The sequence below is a fragment of the Phacochoerus africanus genome, chromosome 1 (assembly GCF_016906955.1).
Source record: "Phacochoerus africanus isolate WHEZ1 chromosome 1, ROS_Pafr_v1, whole genome shotgun sequence".
Taxonomy (NCBI): Eukaryota; Metazoa; Chordata; class Mammalia; order Artiodactyla; family Suidae; genus Phacochoerus; species Phacochoerus africanus.
In genome coordinates, this window is record NC_062544.1 from 209006951 (window position 1) to 209032370 (window position 25420).

Sequence of the window (25420 nt, forward strand, 5' to 3'; positions counted from 1 at the left end):
GTAGATAGGTTCATTTGTGCCATGTATTAGATTCCAGATATAAGTGATATCATACGGTATTTGTCTTTCTGACTTACTTCACTTAGTATGAGACTCTAGTTCCATCCATGTTACTGCAAATGGCATTACCTTATTCTGTTTCTTTTAATGGGACTGGGAGAGGTTTCTTGTTTTTATTTGAAAGTCTGGAAAATTTTACAAGTCTCTGTGATGCTGTCATAAATGGCAGAGCTTAATTCTATTCATAACATTGTTTTCCTCCTTTGCCTGTGGAACTCTGTTTTTTGACTTTATTGACTGGTCTTTCTTCATTTTTTTCTATTAATGAGCATCTCCTGAAATTTTACTATATGTTACATCCAGTTCTAATTGTGTGAATTGTAGAGATTATGGGGCTGTTGATGTCTGGACGGGACCGAAGGAGAATAATGGGGTTGGCTTAACGGCAAGAAGATCAGCCTGAGATTGGGATGAATGAAAGTGTACATAGCAGGGAAAAGGTTTGCGAAGGATAAAAGCTCAGGGTCCAAGGGTTCATGGTAAATGTACCTGCAGGGAAACATAGTGAGATGAGCTTGTGCTGTTTATCCTCAGGACTGCTGATAGCCATTTACTTCAAAGTAGAGTAGACTAGAGGAGGAGCAAAGAGCCAGGCTCTGAACTTGTCCTGGCTGAGAAATGTTTTCTCTAATTCCTCACCTGATTACTGATTACCAAGGTGACTGGATGTGTGGCTTTCCTGGCTTGCATTAGAGTAGCAATGCAGAGAATACAGAGGCAGAGTTTGAAAGGAACTAGAGTGGATGCATAAGAAATTATTGCAGTAAGCAAATAATATTTTGGTGTAAACAAGATGATATATTTGGCAGTTTTCAATAAAGTTTGAAGTGCTAAATTTGTGCATTGCCAATACAGCCCTGTGTATGTATGAGTGTATGTCCTTCTTTGTAGTCATGGAAGAGCTTTTATGTTCTTTTCTAGTTCAGAAACTGCCCATATTCTGTCAGTACCAATTCAACCTCTGCCATTAGGAGATTTAGGGTCAAATCACAATAATTGAATATACTTCAGTCTTGCTTTCTATAAATATTAAGAAATCATTGAGAAGAGTCATTATTAAGGTAATCGATAGTTCATAAATTCTTCGGCTTATTGTGATATTTCAAGTGCCTCTTCATGTTTATGGTTTAGCCATATATGCTGATGATGAAATAAAAAATGTGGATTTTAAATTTTTTAAATTTATTATAGAATTTAAGTATAATATATATGTATATATAAAACATTGCAAAAAGAGAAGAAAATATAGATACCCAGGAACCTACCCCCTAAATATGATAGATGTTAATGTTTTGCATCATTTGCTTCAGTCTTCTCTGGTTTGTTTGTAAAGCATTGGAACAGCATATATCATGGTGAAGGCACCCCTGTCTCTTTCCTCCTCTCTGGAGGTAACCACTGTTCACAATTCAGTTTGTGTCAGTGCCAGACATTAAAAACATTTTTTCTGCAGGTATATATATATCTATAAGCGTTATATTTTTAATGTCATGCTGACTAAAATAAAAAATATATGTTATTGAAGTTCTTGACATGGTTATCCTCATGAAAAACTGCAGTAATTTTATAATTTTAATTTTATTCAGCATAATATTTGAAAGGTATATATTTGGCATAACTTTCTGCCCTAATAACATAAACTGAAGTGGCTTTTAAACTTTTTTGAATGTAACTGACAAAATGATAATGTTTTACATTGTGACCTAATACATAGCATAAACACATGTGTATATATACCATATACCATATACACACACGTGTGTGTAAAACTGGAAAAAAAATTTCTGCAAACCATAGTTTCTTGTACTAAGTGTGATAATGCTCTATTTTCTAGTCTACTCATTCTTAAATGCTTGTTCCAGACTCAATAAATTGATTTTATGATCTAATAATAGGTTGCCACCATGATTTGAGAAACATTAATCTAAGATTAATCCAAAAACTTTAATTTTAATCTAAAATTAGTACTGACTTTAGTATTTAATTATAAATAGTATAATAAAAGTGCTTCAGACAACAAGGCAGTGTATTTAAAATAGGATTCTTTGCACAAGGTTTGATTTCATTCACTTTGGCTAATTCATTGTGAATATTAGTTTTCTGTGAATTAAGTCCATACATGTCTTCCATTTAATTAATTAATGTCAGTTAGCCATCTGTTATAGAGAATGCATGTTGGGCAGTATAGAATATCTCCTTTCAGTCCATTCTGACTCTGGAGTCCTGGAGGGCTGTCATGGTGTCAGGAAAAGAAGGAGCTCTTACTTGCTCAGAAACTGACTCCCAACCCTGCCACCAGCAAACTCTGCATATAGCCTGAATAAGTCCTTTCTTCCTTCAGGGTCTCGTTTTCTTCAACTATTAAAGGGTTAACTAATTCTTCTTGAAAGCACGTTCATTCTGTGAAATATAGGAGAACTTTGACCTGGGCCTCAGGTTGCTAGAATTTGCTGGGGAATATATCTGATGTTAAAGAACCAGACTTCCTGTTGGAATTACTGGTTTTGTAGTTGTATTTTAGTAAGAGGTAAGCAGGTCATATTCGATTTATTATGCTTCTTGGGCAGAAATGATCTGCATCCGAAAACATTTTAGGAGTAATCTAGATGTCTCCAAGCTATACCTGCTTTTTTTGTGTATTATCTCTAAGTGAGGGATGGCGATGTATGAATGTATATGGGGACAGATAGAAGTGTTAAGAATGGCAAAGGAGTGGTTTTTTCATTCCATCTTAGTTAAATATCCTCACAGACATAGCTGGAGTTACAGAAGGAAATCTATAAACTCTGGTAAGCCCTCAAGGACAGCTGTAAGTCCGACACATTGCAGTAGTCTGATGCTTTGGGAACTTTCCTCTTTAATGTGAGTTACATGCTTGGAACAGATTAAGGACATAACTCCTAAATTACATGTCCTGTCCTTAAAAAACAAACAAAATAGCATTTTTCATGATGAGTCCTTCATGTGTATGTCTGTTTTAAGAAGAGTTTAAATTGCAGTTTGGAGCAGAATGGATCTTTAAAACCATCCCTTCTTATTTGTGTCTAAGAAAATAGTCCTGGTTCTCCAGGTGGAGGCAAAGTTAGTGACAGATGCCTGGTATTCTCCAAGGTTCCCACTGTCTTTTGTTTTGCAGATTCTTTTTAGGCAACTCTACAATTAGAGAGACCTAGAGAACCAGTTCTAACTCGACACTCATGTCTGAGGGTGTGGGACCCATTGAAGAATGTAATTATCCTTAAGGTAGAGATTTGCTCTCTGCCCAAGGGACCAATAAAGGTGTGTTTTTCCTTAAGAGCACGAGGATACAGCAGGAACCCCAGATGGCTGAGGCACAGGCTAGATTTCTGTTAACTCTTCTGACCGTACAGTAACTCAAATTTTTCTCAGCTGCAATATACAGAACATTCTTGTCTCTTTTATTATTACAGCAATATTTGCCCTCCCTTTGTAGAGGTGGATTAGAATTTCTGGACCCCTGGTTCTGATTCTGTGATTAATATCTTTAGGCCAGGGCCCTAACCATTATTTTGTGACACCTTGTGCGTGGCACCGAGCAGATACTATGTGGGATTTTTGTGAATGAAGGCTGTACTAACTAGTCACTGTTTGGTGCATTGTGAGTTATAAAGTTAATCCTTCTAAAATAGTAGAATGTTCTTTGAAGTCCTGAACAAAATCCCTTTTCTTTTTATGTTGAAATACTACTAATGAGCCTTGCTGTCTGCCTTTCTCCACCATCCTCTGCAGTGTGCCGAGATTTTGCTGTCCTGGAGGACCACACCCTGGCCCACAGCCTGCAGGAACAAGAAAGTGAGTAACAGCCCCTTGTGCACCTTCTGTTTTCTTTTACAATGGTAGCTTGAGGCAAATTTCTTAGGGCGAGGCAGGGAGAAAACAGTCATCAGGCTGTACCACCCATCCATCCTGAGGGATTTGTGTAGGCAAATGACACTTTGGTGAAAAATGAAGTTCTGGGGATTTTGATATTAGCAGCCACTAGGAATGAGAAGATGGTTGAGTGTATCAGAGGAAAAGAGGAACTTGAACCTTTTCCTTTGTCTTAATGGTGTAGAAGGGAGACACTAATTATTCATGTATCTGTGATCTATTCCTTCCCCTAGCTTTGGGGCCTGAACCTTTTCCCAGATAATGTTGGTATCTAGACTGTAGATTTTTCTGAATATTTATGTATATAATTAGGAAAAGTGAATCTAAGTTAATATGTTATACTAAAGTACATATTTGTGAATATGTAATTTGTGAATCGTTACTTCATGTGTCAGTGTAAAAACTCATTATTGAAAATGTAGTTTATAAATAAAGCAGCAACTCACGGAGCACAAAGAATTCCAGCTTTGCCTTTAGATTATTTAAGTAGAAGTCCTAGCACTGCCACTGTTTCACCATGTGACCAAATCCAGATGACTTCACCTTTCTGGTCCTCTTTTTACTTTAATGGAAAGAGGAGACTAGTGACTCCTATGCTACGTATTATACAGCGTTATGGAGAACCTAAGATGAAATGATGGATGTGAAGTTTTTTTCATGGAAAGGCTTTTCCTAAGTTTATTCTAAGGATCGTAATTCGTCTTCCCAATCTTTCTGTCCAGTTGAGCATCACTTGGCATCGAATGTTCAGCGGAACCGTTTGGTCCAGCATGATCTCCAGGTGGCCAAGCAGCTTCAGGAAGAAGATTTGAAAGCTCAGGCTCAGCTGCAGAAGCGCTACAAAGACCTGTGAGGACTTTGGGGTGGAGGGCATTGTGCCTGGACTGGCTTTCTCTGTGGAGTGAGCAAGCAGGCAGGGAAGACTCTTGTTCTGTCCCTCTGATTCCTTTCACTGTTAAGATTACAAATTCTACAGAGACTATCCCCTAGTTTTCTTTCATTTTAAAATGTTTCTTTGTTGTTGGAATATTTTACCAGGTTTGGGGACATGTGGATTCTGGTGTGAACTCTTACCACTTCTCACAGTTTGAGCCATTTGGTCTACCTCTTGAGTCAATTTTCCATACCTGTACAGGGGAGAAAAATCATCTCTGTCCCCTCTGCCTCGTGGGTTGTGTGGGGGAATCCACAGAAAAATTGAATGTCAAAGAACTTTATGCATTCTCTTGGATTCCTTTCCTATTTCCTAGCAGTGTTTGCTACAATTATTTTCCTTGAACCCCTTGCTTTTTAGGTTGAGTCAGAATCTTTTGGAAAGCTCTGAATTGCACCCTCCATTCTCTTTATAACCTCAGTGTCTGACCAAAAGTTATTTCTCCATCTCCTCCTAAGTGGAGAGATCATATCTAAGGTCTCTTTCAGCACAACAACTTCTTGTGTTCTTTTTCAGTGTTTCAAAAGCTCACGGGGTGTATTTCTTCTTTAAGAGTAGTTCTCGTACCTCAGTCTCTAATGGTGGATTTCACCACAAGGTATTGTTTTGAATAGGAAGGATTAAAAAAAGAAGAGAAGGGACCCCCCAATTTACTTTAGTCATCATGTTTAACTAAATAGGAAAGCCTATTGTTTTTTACTGCCTTTGAGAAAGGGTTTGTCTTTCTGTTTTGTTATTTGCAGAGAGGACGTTATTTGTGATTTGATTCAGCTTCCTTGCTTTGTACATAAACATTCTATGATGCTTGCTAGTAACCCTGACACTGAAAGGCACCAGAGAGTGCAGATATGAATAAACCATAGCACTGCCTTTAAGGGCATCAGGAGAAAAACTCTGAGCATTTGCTGAACCGACATGCAAATTCATAAAGTGTTCCATATTTTTAAAACTAGATTAATAAAATACATTTTGTAAGTTTAAAAAGTGTGTGAATAAAAAGAGGACATAGACATTGAAAATGAATAGATTTTTATTTTCCATTCTGTGGTTCGAATGGTTAAGAATCTTAGGATGTTAGACTTGTAATATGAAGTCATTAAGTCCAAAAACTTTTTTTTTTTGGCTTTTTAGTGCTGCACTTATGATATATGGAAGTCACCAGGCTAGGGGTCAAATCGGAGCAACAGCTGTGCCAGCCTTTACCACAGCAATGCCAGATGTCCGACCCATTGAGCGAGGCCAGGGATCGAACATGCGTCCTCATGGATACTAGTCAGATTTATTTCTGCTGCACCACAGTGGGAACTCCATGTCTAAAAACTTTTATAGCTGGTAAGATGACATGAGAGGGCATGATTTACTGGTTGGTGGTGACAGGACCAGAAATCAGGTTTGCAAGCATCTTACATAGTGATTTTCCTGCTGATTCTTAAACAGCTTACCATTTATTTCCACTTCCAGCCTGTGCTCTCTGTCTTGTATTCCTCTCCTCCCTCTCTGTCCTGTGTGTGCATGTCCATATTCAAACACACCTCCATGTGAGCCGACGTCTACTTTCTACGTCTGTCTATTTCCAAACATGTTGAAAGTGACCATTTCCTTGTACAAATGAGAATAGTGTCATCCCCTCAGCTTTGTTAGAATATATGGATTTAGATTCCTCCAGAGAAGTTAGGATATTGCCCCCCGACCTCCCACACTTTTCAATTACAAAGTCTATAGTAAACTTGAGATACACAACCAAGGCTAGATTCATTGAGTATTTTAGGTTCAGTAGGCAGGGAGAGAATAAGAGGGAATATTTGTTTCACAGTTTCACAACTGTGTATAAAGTACAGTTGTAATTTTGTTCCAGCATCTTTTTAGATAGTAACCTCTAAGCCTATCTATATCTCTTTGCTAACTAGCAGTTAAGGTTGTAAAGGTAGGCTCCCCAGCACTGTCCCACTCAAGAGTTTTAAGCTGTTCCTCAACTTTTCTTGAAACCCGAAACCAGAAGATCTGTGTACTTATCCCCACCTCTGAGATATCCAAACCCCATTTTCTGCTGGAACCATTGTTCCACAGGTGCTGTTTTCAAGGATCTGTTTTTCCCACCAAAATGTATTATAAGCTTTTGCCTGCAGGATGGAGATTATTTTTGTATCCTCAGTGTTAAACATGGTGCTTAGACGATAGCAGGTGCTGCTTAAATCTTTTTTGAACATATGAATGCCAAAACAAAACTAAACCATGATTGCATCAGCATTACACCATTTGGTTTTATTAGTGGCCAGAGCATTAAGAAAACTGGCATTACCCAGAGAGGTTTCTCGTCGGAACTGAAGCTAGGAATATACTTTTTTTTTTAAAATTTTATCAAAACTGAAAAAAAATACATCTAATTAAAAAATTATAAAAATCATTTTAAAGTCACACCACCACTTATGGTATTATTGACATTTAAGTGGATTCGCTCCCAATTTTATATGTACTCTGTACCTATTTGGATATTTATGGACCTTATTCTCACACAGTGCATCTCCTTTGCAGAATCTAGGAAACATGCGTGTCTCTGCAGAGCGGCCCCAGTAGCATTAGGTGATATGGTTGTATAGAAAAAGCCTCCAGCTTTCTACTGTAGTGTCTGGGTATCACATTCTGATTCTAGCACTTATTTTCTCTGTGATATTAGGGAGATGATTTCACTACTCTGGACCTAGTTTTTTTTTCATCTGTAACGTGACAGTCTCAACCTCTTTGAATCATTATTGTAAGGATTAAGTGAGCTAAAAATACACACTGGCTCGTAATGTTCAGTAAAATGTGTTGCGTTTAGGAAAAATCACTCCTTATTTTCTTTCTTCATGTTGTCTTCATCTTTGCTTTTTAGTGAACAACAAGACTGTGAGATTGCTCAAGAGATCCAGGAGAAGCTGACTATCGAGGCAGAGAGACGACGCATTCAGGAGAAGAAGGATGAGGTACAACTTAGTTAATGCCCCTCCGCCCCACAGAGGAGGGCTGCTCAGGACTAGAGCCATGAATTTCTATATTTGCAGGCTCAGTGTAGGGTTATTGGATGGGTGACAACCCCTCCACTACCTTTGGGGATGCGTAGTCCAAATGTCACCCTCAACAGACCACTGTTTATTGCCCTTTGATCAATTGTGTAAGTGATGAAATCTTAAAAGATGATAATGAATAATTTGACATAAAGTGTGAATTAGTTTCCTTAGGGCTTCTGTAAAAATTACCATAAACTTGGTAGCAAAACAGCAGAAAGTTATTCTCTCACAATTCTGAAGGCTGGAAATTGAAAGTAAGGTGTGGACAGGGCTACACTCCCTATTAAGAAAGACCCTTGTCTCTTCCCAACTCCTGGTGTTTCTCAGCAGATTTGACATTCCTTGGCTAGTGGTTGCATCATGTCAGCTTTTACCTTTACTGTCGCATGGCTTTCTCCCCTGTATCTTTTTGTCCTATGATTTTTTTTTTTTTAATAAGGTCACCAGTCATTGGATTGAGGACTGACCCTAATCCAATATGATATCCTCTTAAATAATTACATCTGCAAAGATCCAAATGAAGTCATCTGAAATTCTTGGTATAAATGAAGTTTTAAGGGGCATTTCAACCCAATACAGAGTGTCTGTCTATGGGTTACTCCCACAGCTTTAGGGAGAGTAAACCTTAAGTATAGCCTGAATAGGAGTCAGGGCCTGGCCGTTGCTCTCACTCTTTTTTTTGTTAATGGTTTCACTCTCCTATGACATGCTGCCTCAGAGAAGTGATCTGTTTGATTCTGTATATATTTTTAAATTGTATTGTTTTTAAAGCTAGCAATGACTAAAATTAGCAGTAGTATAGGGTTTGTAAGAAGACTTGAATTTCCATTTAAAAACTACTTGCTTTTGAGTTGTTTTCAGCATTTCTTACAAATAATTCCTTTTCAGTTTGCATTGATTCTTTGCTTCTTTTACACACCTATTGTGTTATTCTTGGCCATTGTCTTGATTTATAATAAGGAAAAATGATTTATCATTTTTAATAGTAGACCATATAATATATAGTATACTGAGAAATACTTTTCAGGGTTAAAGGAGGCACTCCTAATAAGTATATAAACTGAAACTCTCCTGGACAAACTGTTACATACCATTATCCTATTAAATAGATGTGATCAGGGTCATCAGTGAACCAGCCTGCAGCTTCTGCTCCTCCCAGTGAGCCATCCTTATTCCTCTGGAACTCCTCGTTCAGTGCCAAGTGAGACACCTGGTGTGAGTGTATATAGCTGTTTCTTTCAGAAACAAACCATGGTTATGTGACAATCAGAATTGAAAATATGAATTAGGGATTCCTTTTTATCCTTCCTGTTATCAACACAGGGGCTCTTTTTTTACTGCAGGATGTGTTGCCTCTCTATAGTCAAGACTTTGCTTTGGAGATGAAACTGGGAAATGAAAGAAGTGATTATGTTTTGTAGACAGGAAAGCTTCTATTTTAAAAATCAGAGTAATCAAGTTGGCTTCTTATAAATGCTACTGGTATCCTGTGTCCCCTCCGCTCTGTTCAGAGAAAAACAGTGTTAGGGAAACCAAAACACTTGATTTTATGGAGTCTAAATAGCCATCGTAATAAATAATCTCATTGTAATACTATAAAAAGAGTGGAGTGTAGTGAATGACTCCATTTTTCAGATGAAGAAATTAAGACTTGCAGGAGTAAATGCCTGGTCTCAAGCTATAATAAGATGCCAGAGAAATGTTGTACAATTCAGTCTTCTGACTGACTGCCTCTGACTTAGAGATACTGTGAGACAACATAGAACATGTAGCCTTTGGAGTTGGATTCTTCTGGGTTTGACTCCTAGCTGTTTAACTTATAGCTGTGACTTTGAGCATCTCGCTTAACTATGTAGAACCTCAGGTTCCAAACTGAAGAAGTCATGATAACTATACACTATCCTAAAGGGCTGTTGTAAAATTTGAATAAGATCATATGTAACAAGTCTCTGCTACATACTAAGTTAATAGTTGCTCTTTCCTTTTTGTTTTCTTGCCAGGTATTTTCCCCACCATTTTGCCCTTTATAACACCTCTGATTTCTGTTATAGACAGATATGTGCTGAATTAAAAAGGGAGGGATAAACAAGCCTGAGTGTATTCCAGTATGGTATGATTTGAGGAGTCTTCAGGAGTTTACTACCTTGCCTTCTACTACTATTTGAGCTATTGAAATATTCCCACTTCCCCAGTGTGGTAGAGAGATTAAATGAGAAATCCAATTGTGGAGGTTTAGTGAGACTAGCCTTTAAAAAACTCCTTGCAGAATTTTTTGCCTTTTCACTGATGCCTTAGATTAGAAGATGGCTCTCATGCCAAGATGTTCTTTTTATCATCAAAAAATGCGACTCTCAGATGACTAGTATGTTGTTACATTAAGTAAACATAACTTGTATTGGTAAAGTTTGACACTGAAGGATGTATGATAATACTTACTTGTTTATTTTAGTCCACAGTGCCTCACAGGGGAGACTGAGAAAATAGTGCTTCTTTTTCTGACCAGCTCTGCATTGCCTGTTACTCATCAATTGTCCAATTTTTCCCCCCTCTATGCTCTTCTACTTCCTTCCTTCCATTTGCTTTGCTAATAAATCCTTACTTAGCAGTAGGGCTCTGGAAAATTGCTCTCTGGATTTTCACCCAAATCTCCTTTAGAGATTTTTGGGGTCTACTCTCTTGGGTAGTTTATAATCACCCAAAACAACAAGATGTGGAATCCAAGGGCCCTTCCCTCTTGGGACAGATTTTTTTGTGATCAACATTATTCATGAGAAGTAGAGTTATACAGCTTTGTATGGGTGAATTAGCATGTCTAGCTTGGTTATGGTATAATTTTATTGTGTTTTTTAAACAGAGTACAGTTGTGAGCAAAGTATCATTTCCATTGCGGAGACAAATGTAGAAAAGCTTAAAAAGATATTTTGTGTTCATACCAGGATTGTGGCGTCTCCTCTCCTCTCCCTCCTTCCCTTCCCACGTTCTTTTGTTTCTTTCCCTCTTCCTCCCTTCCTTCCCTTCTTCTTTGCTATATATTTACTTACTTATTTATTTATTTATTTATTGCCTTTTAGGGCCACAGCATATGGAGGTTCCCAGGCTAGGGGTCCAATCAGAGCTGAAGCTGCCAGCCTACGCCGCAGCCACAGCGACACCAGATCTGAGCCGTGTCTGTGACCTACACCACAGCTCATGGCAACGCCAGATCCTTAACCCACTGAGCAAGGCCAGGGATCAAACCCACAACCTCATGGTTCCTAGTTGGATTTGTTTCCGCTGCACCACGACGGGAACTCCCCTTTTTATTGTATTTTTTTAAGTCTTCTACATAATATCTTAAACATAGTAGTAGTTGCATTTCTCTCTAAGGGCCCTGTTAAAGGGGCTTGTAGCCTTTGGTAATATTGGACTGTGTCAGTTCATGATTAATACAGGTGGATTAATTTTATTGCCATCTTTCTCTTTGGTCACAGCTTAAGCATTTGTTAATGCTTAATGAAGCCAAGATATTTGTGTTTAGTTTATTTAACTCAGTTATTCTTAAATAAAGCTTTTAACTAAAAGCGTGTGTGTGAATACCTTATGTCTTTGAATGTAGGTCCAAATATATATGATCGTGAAAATATTTTAAGGAAAAGCATTTTGTGTGTGTGCTTAAGTAAATGGTAGCATGGCCAACCGTGTTATGAAAGGTCTGTGGCACTAATCCAACAGTTTGGAGCTGTTTATAATGTGAACTGTTCAGGGATAAACTTAGTAACCAATTTACATTAAAAATTAATCTAGTGTGAGCCGTGGTACTTTTTCATAGCATTCTTAAGTGATTAGAATTTCATGTTCTAAAAGAATATTTATATAAGTTGGTAATATCTAGAGGATAGCTCAGCTAGTTATAATTTTAGATACTAAAATGTTTTCCTGTGTTTTGGCTCTTTATAGTTTGTACATATATAGCCAAACTAGGGGAGTGAATGGGAGGCCTCCGGTTGAGAAAACTCTTCTCTCTTCCTTTCCTAGCTACACTGATGTTTTTATAGCCATAGAATTGGTATTATCCTGTTTTTCTCGTCTTATAGAGCAACCCTTTTGGGATTATATCTGCTTTGAGTTTCCTACTGAGTTTGATGTTAATGTATTAATTGCTAGTTAATACAAGAAATTTAGCTATCTGATGGAATGACTTTCCTTTTTTGTTTTTGTTCACTTTCAGATCTCCTTTAGATTGTCTTTGTCCCCACGATTTCCGCATTTGGAATCTGACTACCATTGTATGATAGAGGTGGAAACTCTAAGGGAGAAGTAACCCTGATGTAAAATCATATAAACCATAAAAATACTCTAAGGAATCCAATACGTGGTTCTGTAATTTGCCATCTGAGAAAGACGTGAGGGACTCCTCTGGGCCCCACTGCACCTTGTTCATATGAATGTCTCCTTAGAACACTTATCTTTGCATGTCTTAGAGTATGTTAATCATTTTGCTGCTAACACTTGATAGTAATAGACAAGAACATTAATGATATTGTCCATGTATCTTGTTTCTCTACAGAAGGTCTCTAGCAGAATGTTTGACCTATTGAAAGGAACCAGTAAATCTTTTTTCCTTAAAATAACTTTCTTCTAGCATCCTAGGGGATCCTTAACTATGCCCTTACTTATCTCATAACTTCCAGTTTTCCAAAGTTGAGTAAGTGAGCTTGGATAACAGAAAAGGGAGAGATGAGCGGTAATGACAAATCCTTATGTCAATAACTGGATTTACTAAGTCTTCTATGCAGCAGAGTTATTTCTACCTATTAGCCCAAAGTAAGTTTACCTAATTTATATGATTAATTTGAAAATAATTTGGAGTTCCCTGGTTCTATGGTGTGGGTTCCATCCGTGGCCCAAGAACCTCTGCATGCCATGGACATGGACAAAAAAGAAAAGAAAAAGGAAGAAAAAGTGGAATGTGACTTCAAAAGGGCTTATGAGTTCTTTTAGATTTGTTCTTTCCAAGTTGTGTTCTGTCAAACACTAATTTCATAAGGTTTATGTTTTTTATGTGACAAAAAGGCTTCTGTCACAAAATAAATTTGGAAATTCCTGGGTTACAAGAAGATAACATTTCTTCTATCAGATTTTTCAAATGGGCTGATGGGTTTAAAGAGTAGATATAATTCATGTTTCCTATTGAATGCTCTGTTTTTTTTTTTTTTTTTTTTTTTTTTTTAAGAGAACCTTTTGATATAGTGTTCTCAGAAACAGAGCTTGGGAAATGCTCTTTAGACTAACCTTTAACAGGAAGGAAGCTGAGGACCAGGGAGGTTGTTTATGTCAAGGGTGACTAAGCTGCATCCAAGCATTGTGACTAAGAGTTGCCATCTTTAGCTTGTTTCAGGGGAAAATCTCTTTCTTTCTTTCTTTCTTTCTTTCTTTCTTTCTTTCTTTCTTTCTTTCTTTCTTTCTCCCTCTCCCTTTTCTCTCTCTCTCTCTCTCTCTCTCTCTTTCTTTCTTTCTTTTTAATGTTTTTTGGCTGCCTTGCAGCATGTGGAGATCCCAAGCCAAGTTGCAACCTATACTGCAACTGTGGTAATGCTGAATCCTAATGCACTCTGCTAGACCCAGAATTGAACTTGTGGCCCAGCACTACAGAGATATCACAATCCCATTGCACCACAGTGGGAACTCCTGGGAGAAAATCTTTATATTGAAATCACCTAACTAAACCCATTGTGCAGTAATGTTGGAAATCAGGGCAGAGAACTGACTTGTGCTAAACCCTGCTTATATAGAGAGCAATTTTCTGTTGAATCTATCCTTTTCCTCCTCAGTTTTAGATAGCTTTTCCTCTCAGACAGAAGAAGCTTACTCAAAAGGAGTTGAGAGGCTAAAAGAGCAAAAGGTTTGGCTGCTCAGGTATATGACGATTATGATGATGATTCTTCTGATTTATTAAAAGCCCCCCTTTTGCCTAGCTAATGCATTGTACAAAAGAGACATCATCTTTGCTTCTCTTTGGTTCATCTTTGGTTCTTCACATTGAGAAAGTGGCTTATTACTATGTATTCTATTATAACTAGATTCAATACTGGGAAAGCAATTATAAAATCCCTGGAGTACAATTTAATAATTTCTGCTGGCCATTGGACCTGGTAATGTTCCTTTATATTTTTACTTAGTTATGTCAAGAGAAATTTTTTGTTCTCAGTAAAACAAACCACTTAGGAAGATGTAGTGTTGGATGCTTGGTAAACATGACAACTCAGGGAAGTGTTTACATTTTCTTCGTACTTCTGCAGTAAAAAGTATAGGGATTTGGGAAATTCTGTAATGGATATTAGTTTGGATAGAACAAGTTATCTTGTCAAACCTCTTTTTCTACCTAACTGTTGTTAGATTGCTTTGTAAGACCTCAAGTGTAATGAACCTGTCACAGAGGTTGACACCTGGTAACACTCACAGGTTTATGAACATGGTGCATTATGGTGTCAAGACATTTGACTTCAAGATTGAGTAGTTCAAATTCTTCATTTTACAAATAAAGAATTCAAGCCCAAGGAAATTCATTTTGGTAGTTAATGTTTCTCTCCCAGTGTCCCCAAAGTGTCTCCGACTTAACTGGAAGGGAAAATAAAATTGTCTTAACTTTCAGATTTAGAAGATTTTTTTTTTCAATCAAAATATTAGAAATTCAGATTTCTTTGCATGAAAACAATGCCTGTGTGGTTCTTTGCCTTTCATTCTGAGTGAGCGCTTTTACATAAATTACTTATCAAATATATGTATGTATTTTACGTAATTTTATGAGAGGTTTCCAGCATAGAAATCAGGTAAAGGTATATATTAATAATATATTTATAAATTTGAATTTAGGCATTTATTTAATGTAAACTCAGATTTGTAAGGCTATTTTATGAACATTAAAAGCCAAGTATATGGATAACCTTTGCTAATTTACCTAGCCTCAGCATCCAACTTATTTATACACTGATATGATAGAAAGTGATTAATTCAGGTGACTTTTTAAAATTTGCCTTGCAGTCTTGCGACTTGTTCAGAAAATTGGGAATAGTAATTAATTTTTGCTTCAAAATTTGCGCCATTAACATCGAAGCACTTCTTGTATTCCTCATTGTTGATATTTAGCAGTAAGTACCTCAGACTGCCTGTGATTGTTACTACCATGTGCACCAGTGAATATTGTTGCCCTATTTGTACAATCTTTAAGAATCTAGTGACAGCCAGGGATCTTCTTTCTGAAAAAGTATCATGGACAAAGTTTATGTGCCTTCTTGTTTGGCCTTTCATAGAACTAATCTTCAGATTCAGAATAGTCACTTGAAAGCTCAAAACCTTTAGCAACTCTTCATCGCTTATTATAGACTCCAGATTTCTTAATATTGTCTGTAAGGGATGCCTGTGGTCGAGCCTCTGACTGTTTTTCTAGCTTCATCTTTCTCTGTAATACCCCACATCCTATGTTCTTATTGGACTATTGGTTGTACCCTAGACTAATGCCCATTAAAATATTTATAACTTTGCTGATACTGTTTTCTCTTTTTCCTCTGCCTATTGGAATCCAGGTCTTTGTTCAAAACCTAACATAAATATAAAGGCTTAAACTAATTAATTTAAGCAGAAATAGTATTCACTCTTTTGTGCTCCCATGGACATTTTAACCCTCTTTTTTCTGAGGCATTTATAATTTACTTGTATTGTAAAGGCATTTATAATTTATTGTATTGTAGCTCTCTGTATTTACCTGTATTTTCATTGAAGGATGGTAATCTTTTAGGGGACAGGGTCAGAATGTTTATTCATCACTCAGTAACGGCTGAAAACTTGCCCAGAGATGAAGCAGAGGGGAGATGGAAGGAAGACTCTTTTCTCTTTTTTAGTTAAGATAGTGGTTCTCTACTGCAAAGCTAAGTCACAATCAACTGAAAGATTATTTTTAAAATGTTTTTAAGTTGTAAATACAGTTTATAAAGTTTTATAAATTATGGCACTGTCCCTCATTCAGACTTAATAAATCATCATTTTGGAAAAAGGGCCCACAAATAAGTATTTTAAAAATTCTGTCCTATAGCCAGCTTAAGGAACACTACATTTGAGTATCTTCATAGTGATTTAGATTTAAATTTCAGTTTTTTTAAAAAAAAAAAAAAAAACTTTCCCCCTCATCTGGACATTGTGCCACTCCTGTTGAGCAATTATTTGTGGTATTTGATAGTATGAGCTTAATGCTAGAAAGTCTGGCAGAGCCCACAACAGCCTGCCATTGGAATGTCAAACCATTGACCTTTATGGTCACTGTATGGAGTTTGTTCATTCTCTGGTAATATTTATTTTTGTTCTCTCTGTATTTGCAGGACATAGCTCGACTCTTGCAAGAAAAGGAGTTACAGGAAGAGAAAAAGCGAAAGAAACACTTTCCGGAGGCCTCTGGAGCCAATGCTTATGGTGACAGTTACTATTACGAAGATGGAGGTAACAATTCCTACATCACGATCTACTCTAGCCTTAGACTCAATTGCAAGGCACCTGTTTAAATTTGTCTTTAAAGTGACCCTAGGGCCCCTTTAGATTTGTGGTGGGATTTTTCCTTATCTAATGAAAAATCTATTCTTTACTTGGATGAGCAGAGCTGTTTTTATGGCTGTTAAAACTTGAATACATTTTAGCAAGATTTAGCATGCATTCTTTTGCATTGTTGCTACTCAGAATGCTGCCTTACATTCCAGACACATAAATAGGGGTGTGAAAAATGGCAGATAAGTCTCTGGCCTTGATCTTTCTCAAGGATGTCTGGGCAGTGCTGTTTGAAGCAGCAAAGGGGAACAAATGTTAAAGGAGGAACAGCATATATCAATTACTAGATAACAAAGCTTTTTTTCTATGCTTTTTATCTTTTAAACCTCGCCCAATGTGTTAGCCTGCTGATGACAAAATTAAATTTTAAGAATCTTTGTTCATTTTTTGCTCTTGATGCTTCCTTTGATGTTTAATTATCATATAGAAGAATTTCTGAAACAGAGATGTCCCTTCTCTAGTACCTGCTTTTGCAGGGTGGTGGTGGTGGTGCTGGTATGGTGGTGGCACTTGTGGTGGTGGGATTCTTTATCTTAAAAGTGTGTTGGGAAATGAGTATTTGCAAATATTGTTCAGTCTTTTTTAAAGATCTATTAAAGGGAAAACATTTCCTGTAGTTTTCGGTGCCAGTATTTATTGTAGTTCAGCTTGGAGACTATGCTTAGGATACTCCCTAAATGAAATCTAAAGGCAGTTCTAGAGAGTAAAGATTTTAAAGGTCCATAATCCTCAAGTCCCATGAAAATTAATTGCTGATTGCCTTTCAATAATTTCATTATAAAAGGTAAGTAGGTATTTTCGAGCAGAATGAAAGATATGTTATATATAGGTAAATGGATTATTCTAGTTTGTATACAGTATTGCAGTCACATTCTAAATTTATCACAATCCATAGAGCTCAGGTCTATGACACAATTAGTAAAGAAGTTGATTCTGTTTATTGCTTGGTGTGTTCTTCCATGTGCAAAATGCTCAGCTCTTTTTTTTTGATAGTCATTTTTCTTATGATGGTTTTTCTCGTCAAATATATGCGGTACATCCATTTTAAAAGGAAACATTATTGCCGTGTTTTTCTGTACTAGAGGTCAGAGGGTAAAGAGTTACTTGTCAGCTTTAATTAAAATCTTAGAAATATGGAGTTCCCACTGTGGTACAGTGGGTTAAGGATCCAGAGTTGCCACAGCTGTAGTGTACATCACAGCTGCAGCTCAATTCACTCCTTGGCCTGGGAACTTCCATATGCTATGGCCAACAAAAAGAAAAAGAAAAAAAAAACTTAGAAATATGATCTGGTGTTTTTTGTTCTCATTTGTAATTCTGCATTGAAGGCATGTTCATTGCAAATAAAATTAACTTCTAAACTTTTGAGTCTCAAAACATTAGGGTAGTAAGTAATTACTACCTTAGGGTAGTAAGTATCAGTACACTGAAGTACTGATATTAGCATTCCTCTGTTAAAACCTTATACTGACTTGAAGAATGGGGACTCAAATCTGCTTGTTTCAACTAGAGTGCTGTCATCCTGATTCATCTCTCAAGACTATGTTGAGGATTCACTGAATTTTCAGGGACACCTGAAATAGTTTAAAATCTATATTTAACTGCTTTTTTTAAACTTACAGAGAAAGGCCTATATGCTACTTTTCTGTGGAGTTGCGGGTAGGGAGGTGGGAATTGAACACAGTGACCTCCTGAGAGAGAGAGAGAGAGAGAGAGAGAGAGAGAGAGAGAGAGAGAGAGAGAGAGTGTGTGTGTGTGTGTGTGTGTGTGTGTGTGTGTGTGTAAAGTACTGTTGGAATTTCTCTACAGCCATGTTGTTGTTGGGAGACAGTATTGCCGAACATGTGATCTTCCTTGATATGCCTTTGAGTTAGATCAGGTTGAGTCGACAGAAACCACATTGCAGTCCAGCTCCTATTTGCTAAGCATCCTTGTGTTCTTTGCAGTGGTCCTTTCCCAACACATAAGGGATCTTTAATTGTGCTTCCTATCTTTATGTGCCATATGATTTTTGTCTGTCTTACATAATAATCACAGCAAATCATTATAGAAGTGGTCGTTTTAGCTTTCATTTACTTAAACTTTAATAAGTTAATCTTTTAAAAATAATCATTTATAGATTTCCTACAAATTTGAAATTATCTAAAACATCTATCAGATTTATATCAACTGAGATGCTGAGATTTAAAATGAGATCTTTTTCATTTATGAATCCATGTTTTTCTTTCAAAGCCACTTAACCTGAATTGCAAGCATATTAGTGATTTTTGTTTTTAAGTCCTGGTCTTTGGAGTCAGAAGACCTTGATTTAAGTTTCATCCCTTCCTTGGAAAAATTGTAATGTTAAAGAAGTTATCTACTATAACCCCTCTAGGCCTTTTTCTCATCTGTAAATTGGAGATTCTAAAAAATGCATCCTTCGCATGGATGTTGAGAAGATTAAAAAATGTAATTTTTGTGAAGATTCATAATCTCTAATAGGTATCATTTATATGTATATCAATGTAATATGTGTGTGTTACATAGTATTTTGTCTGTCTAAACAAAAATCATCTTATTTTGAAAGATAAACATGGAGACACGCAAATAAAATGTTACATATATATGTGTGCCTGTGTTTCTGTATATGTCTATGTAGATACACACTGTGCATGTACATAGATACACAGGCACACATATATATGTATACATTGGCTGTAAGGAATTTAATTATATTTGCCAAGTAACTTGGTTTCAAGAAACATGAAAGTGTCAGTCCTTAATTAGATGGGGTTTTAAAGGATTTAAACAGATTCCTCCACCCCATCCTTTTTTTTTTTTTTCCTTTCCTAGGTTTAAAGATATCATGAGTGATCTAGGCAATAGATATTTTTTCCTATCAGCTTTGCGAAATATAGTGACAACTCTGTTCTAATTCTTGAAACATGCTTTCCTAAAGTAAAACCACTAATATATGTTACCTTTTTAGAAAGAATTAAAAATAAAAACAAGCAAACAATCATAACTTCACAGATCAAGTCGAAAACAAAACCTGTCTTCTTTCTTTTTGGGTTTAAGGGCAGGCCTCCCTGCTCTAAATCTGTGTAGGAACATTGGTGTTAACACTAAACCCCTGTTACCTGGTTGTGGTATCAGATTAATTCATAGCAGTAGTGAGTTGATTCTTTTTCTCAGTTGTGAAGAGACACTTAAAATAATAGTTTTAAAGTACCTTTAAAAGAGTAGATACTTTTTTATTACAGAGAATAGTTGTCCTATTTTGCTTTATGTAAAAAATAAATTTTACTGTAAAATTGTGAAGATACTTTACAGACTTTTTTTTTTCTTCTGGAAAGCTCAAGAGGAGACAATTTGAAGTTCTGAGTGGAAGCTTACGGCATCAGTGATGCACTTAGCACTTATCTCCCGTTTCTCTATTCCTTCATTAAATTAACAATAACAAACTTTAGCAAAAACGTGAAAATCGAATCAAGTAAAAAACAGAACCCTAATAACTAAGAAAACGTATAGTCGATTTAAAAAACAAAAACAAAAACCACATCCCATCAAATTAGGATCACTGTTTCAAATGTAGTTCAGCCAGTAGCTAATTCCAGCAGAGAACTTTGGCTGTCTTAGCAATTTTCCATGGAGTTAAGATTTCTTTTTCTTATTTCGCAAGTGTAGTAAAAGTCTTAGAAAATGTTAAAATAAATGTGCTCTTGAACTATGCTTTGTTAATTTACTTTCCTTATTTTCATAGTTTGCTTGTTCCTAAATGAGACCTGACAAAAAAGCACCCATCCATGTGCTGTTTTTGAAGTTTGTGTTAAACTTAGGGACTTGTATACTAAGCATATATAATATTTTTATACACAGAGTAAGTATCACAAAGTTTTTTTGACATGTACTTAGGAAGTGACTCCTTTTTATGTATTCCATTCTGGCATCGCTTTTTAATTTTTTTCTGCTGCCAAATCTTCAAGTAAGATTAGGAGCAGAGTTATCCAAAGACAACAGGGTCATTGACTCACTTAAAATTCTCCTGTACTCCATCCTCTTCCACACCTAACAGTAATATGCTGGGCATGTTTACTCTGGCCGCCCAAGGGGAGAGGATAGAGGGAAAGTAAAATCTGTGAAACGTCTCTCTGAACTAAAGAGAAACTAGCAGCATCCTGATACATAGTTATTGTTATTTCCAATACGACTATTTGAAGGTCTCTGACTGGAATCACAAAACTTAGTTCTTCCGTTTTCTGACTCTCTCAACTCTCACTTTTCCCCCATACACTAGTTCCAAATTGATTTTATAAACAGAATCGAACATTTCATGACCGGAATTTTTGTTACTGGCAAATATTAAGGTACTCTGTTAACTCTGCCCTAATCACAATCAAGCTTTTCTTTCAGATTTAAGTTATCTGACTTAAATTCATTTTAGTTTTGCCGTTTTGGCTGTGTCCCCGGAATCCTTCATTTTTGTATGGAACATGCCAGTAAAAGCTCACCCCTTCTTTTCAATTTGTTAAGTTGAAAAATTTGCTTTCTCCATTTTAAAAGATGTTAAATTTGGGCCCTGTCTCTCTCATGTAGTGAGTTCATACTCTCATTACGTTAACCTGCATTTCTATTTTTCACATTCCTCCACCTCCACTCAGACCACCCACGGTCAAGGAGGGCAAGGGAGTTGGGTTCTGGATTCTCAAGGTCTTGTAGACTCCAAAGCGAGGAGAAGACTGTGAAGCAGAGGAAGGAGAAATGCAAACGTCCTCAGGAGAACTTGGAAGAACTGGAAGAGCAGTGTCCATCAGAGAAACCTCTGTCATCATCTAGCTTGGGTAAAGTGAGAGATGATCCCCCGATGAACACTGAGCAGCCTGAAAGGAAACAGTCTGGTCCTGAGAAGCTCCAGAGACCTCCTCTTCCCAGGATCAGTGGTGAGGTGTTTCTGAGCACTGAATCGGATGACTGGGAGGCTCACCATAGCCATCGAACTCGGAGTGGGGAAAAACATGCCCAGCACCAAGACCGACTTTCTCCCAAGTCCTCACAGAAATTGGGGCTTCCCTGCAAGGAAGCTGTATATGGGAGGGACCATGGGCAAGGGGAGCACAGAGAAAGGAAACACAGGCCAAGGACTCGGCCCTTCTCAGAGAGTGAGGAGCGGCTCCAGCTCCATGACCCAGGTAATGAAGGACAGTCTCTTTGGAAGTCCTGGTAGCATGTATGTACCTAGAAACAGGTGTATTTATAATAAGCATCTTAAGCAAACTGTTCTTTCTCTCTGGTTGGTGTTCATGGCTTTGGAATAAATCCTGCAGCCAAATAAAAAGTATTCACTTAATCCAAAATCTCAAGAAGGAAAATATCTACCTTTTCCCTTCTTTCTCCTAATACAACTAATTCCTTATGAGGTTCTTCCAGTCCCAGATTGCACAGGAGGTGCCCATCCCGGATAGAGTTCTTAATTCATCAAAACCATGCATCAGTGATTCTGTTACCAAATCAGTGCTCTTGAATTTCTGCTTGTAATTCTGTGAACCCAGAAGGCCTGGTGATACCACCTTCATAGTATTTGCCTAACTAGAAGACAGCAGGGCTGGAAGTACTAGAATTTCTTGACTTCATTTTTCCCATCTGTAAAGTGAGAGATTGAATAGGCAATTTCTTGAGACGGCATTTTTCGAATTGTGGTTTGTTTTCATCAGAATCAGCTGAGCTATTTCCTAAAAATGCAGATTTCTGGGTCTTCTACGTTACCGTCTCTGGAGAGTGGCCTGGCAGTTTGGGCTTGTTTCACACCTGGAGGTGATTCTTAGGTACTTCAAGTTTGAAAATGACTGCCTTGAGTTGCTTCCTGTCTTTAACCTTCTTCGACTCTTAACTCTACAGTTGGTGTTCTGAAGTGCCAATATCAGGTAAGCTCTTGGTGCTTGTATAGGAATGAGGTGAATGTTAGATGTGAGCCTCAAGTTTCCAGCTTCCCTGAGGCCTCTGAAGTCCATCATTGACATCATTGACAGTCATGGTTCTCTCTCTCATCTTGTCTGGAAACTGCCCCTGTGATGTTTGCCACGTGGCTGTCCCACTGCAGGTCATAGCACTACACTATCTGGTAGTTTCCTTAGACCATACTCACCTCCCTGATTCTGTTTTGCTCTAATGGTAGTTTCACCGAGATGCAGGGTTTATTGGGAAAAGTACCAAGGAGGCGACTCTACTCAACTTTCTTCCATACTGTTGCCCAGCCACCCCTACCTCTGGTCTGGAAAGTGGTTTCTAGGCTGTGGGTTCAAGTTGATTCTTTTGGTTCTTCCTATCATGTTATCTCTATCATGTTTGTTTTAAGTTTTTAAAGGACTTGGTGATAAAATGAAAATTCAGTTCAGCAAGCCATATAAGTATCTGCCACAAATATTCTTGCCTCAGGCTTTATGTTTGGGGGGATATATGTTTGGATCTCAGCCTCAGAAGGTTTATGAGTCAAGCCAAGCAGGTGTATATGTAAAGAAACAATTGCAAGTTAGATAGACTTTGAACAAAGAGCTGCAGGGCAATAACGGAGGAAGTGATATGATCTACCTGGAGTAAGATCACTCTTTATGAGTAAGTTACACTCTGCCCAGGTTTAGAAAGACATGTTGGAGTCCAAAAGGTATTGGGGAGGAACAGTGATTGCATCGACCTCTACATCTATGATTCTGTGAATCTGATTTTAAAAGTGTGCTGAGGGCCCCTTAGCCCTATGGCTTTTAGTTATACTTGAAGGTATCTTAAACAGGCTTAGAAAGGGTGGAACTAATAGGAAATAAACACTGACTCACAGAACCCTACTACTGGATTCATAGGCAAATGTTTTATTTCTTTTATTTTAATAGCAGTAAGGTTTAAAAAACAATGTGGCTAGGCAGGTACTAAAGTGGCTGTAATACAGTTGCTACTGTCTATCACTTTGTATTCAACTTACTTGGCAAATTTTACCTATGTAGTCCCTGTAAACATTTGATTGTGACCACCACCACCCCCCCACCACCAACTCTAGTAAGGCAGAAGACTACATTAAAATAATTATTAAGTACTGGTTTCTACTAATGCTGTTCTAAAAGTACAATTCTTGGAGTTCCTGCTGTGGCACAGTGGGTTAAGGATCTGGCAGTGTGTCTCTGTAGTGGTGTGGATTCTATCCCAGGCTCAGTCCAGAGGCTTAAGGATCCCTCATTGCTTCAGCTGCAGCTTGAATTCAGTTCCTAGCCTGCATACTTCTGTATATTGTGGGTGTGGCCAAAATAAATGAATAAATATCCAAAAATAAAAGTACAATTCTCAAAGTTGTTAGCATAGGCCAAAGTTTTATTTAACTTAATAACAGAGAAACTAGCAGGGCAACGAAGAGCTAGTTCTAAGAGGATTGATTTGCAGGACAGGATTTTATAATCAGTTCAAAAAGGAATACAGAATAAAATTGCTGAACTAAATGTAAGTTTGGTTAACTTTCTAAAGGGCAGTAAAACCAAACCACCTTTGAGGGTAACATCTCTATTGAGCTATTAAATTGTGATAGCTTATTAATTTTCTGCAGGTTAACTTCCAACCTCTCAGAACCATAACATACTATTCTGCTATGACATTCCCCAAGTGTCAGGCTGGCTTAGTATAAAATACTCTTGAATTTGTGTCACCGTATTACCTTATTCCAAGCTTGGGATTAGTTTGTCTTAAATACAGTACTTTTAAAAATTGTATCTTACTTTATTACAATTTCTTTAAAGGTTTGCTTTGCTTGTGTTTATTGAGGGAGGTCTTGTATCCTCAGACTGGTGAATGATGAACTGAAAAAGACAAGCAAGAATTTGAGTTAAAAAATGAATGAGGGAGTTCCTGTTGTGGCTCAGCAGGTTTAATCCCTGGCCTCACTCAGTGGGTTAAGCATCTGGCATTGCAGCAAGCTGTGGTGTAGGTCGCAGATGCAGCTTGGATCTACTGTGGCTGTGGCTGTGGCATTGTCCACAGCTGCAACTCCAATTCGACCCCTAGCCTGGGAACTTTGTTTGCCACAGGTGCAGCCCTAAGAAGAAGAAAAAAAAATGTGAAACTGTTAAAAATGTGGCTTACCTGAGTTTTTTGAAAGTTAGTTTGCAGATTATGCTTAGGCTACCAAAATGAAGACAGCTGTTTTGTTAATCTCTTGAGTAAACTGTGTTTAATAACTTTTTAGAACATCTCTGTTTTCTGTAATGACAGCCTTACACTGTATTTAGGTTCTTTCTTACACACTTACAGAAGTTCTTTTTACCTTTGGTATAGAGGATATTACATTTAGTGCGTAGTACTGTCAGTCCAGAAATCTGATATTCCAGGATATAGAAATTTTCTACTTAAAAGACACACAAGTTCCAAGGACATATCAAGTTCAAATAAACTCTTCTTTTTCCCTCTAAATATTTGACCTGATATTGAGATAATACCTCAGAATTTAACTGTTTATTTTTATAAGGGTAAAACTGGCATATAACATTATATTAATTTCAAGTGTATATTTGTATGTATTGCATCCACAAAATGATCACCACAGTAAGTCCAGTTAACATCTAACACCATACATAATTAAAAATTTTTTCCTTGTGATGAAAACTTTTAAGATCTCTCAACAGCTTTCAGATATGTATTGTAATACTTATAGTCTCCATGCTGTGCATTACATGCCCATGACATATTTATTTTATAACTGGAAGTTTGTTCCTTATGACTCCCTTCAATACATTTTGCCCAAGACCCCAACCCCTCCTCTGGCAACCACAGAACGGTTCTTTGTATCTCTGAGCTCAGGATTTTGGTTTTTGTTTTGTTTTATTTTTTTTTTATTTCCCCAATATATTAATTTTTTTCCTACTGTTCAGCATGGTGATCCAGTTACACATACATGTATACATTCTTT

The 25420-nt window shown here is 37.2% G+C and overlaps 1 protein-coding gene across 2 annotated transcripts in view; it reads left to right on the forward strand.

Moving 5' to 3' along the window:
• CCDC50 (coiled-coil domain containing 50) overlaps positions 1-25420 on the forward strand; it is a 71582-nt gene that overhangs the window by 24844 nt on the left and 21318 nt on the right. Inside the window, exons 2-6 of one of the 2 annotated variants that reach the window (XM_047788811.1) lie at positions 3811-3873; positions 4674-4800; positions 7758-7848; positions 16284-16401; positions 21144-21671. In XM_047788811.1, coding sequence (XP_047644767.1) covers positions 3811-3873; positions 4674-4800; positions 7758-7848; positions 16284-16401; positions 21144-21671 — 927 coding nt within the window. The remainder of the gene's footprint in view (positions 1-3810; positions 3874-4673; positions 4801-7757; positions 7849-16283; positions 16402-21143; positions 21672-25420) is intronic. The other variant, XM_047788820.1, reaches the window with a different exon arrangement.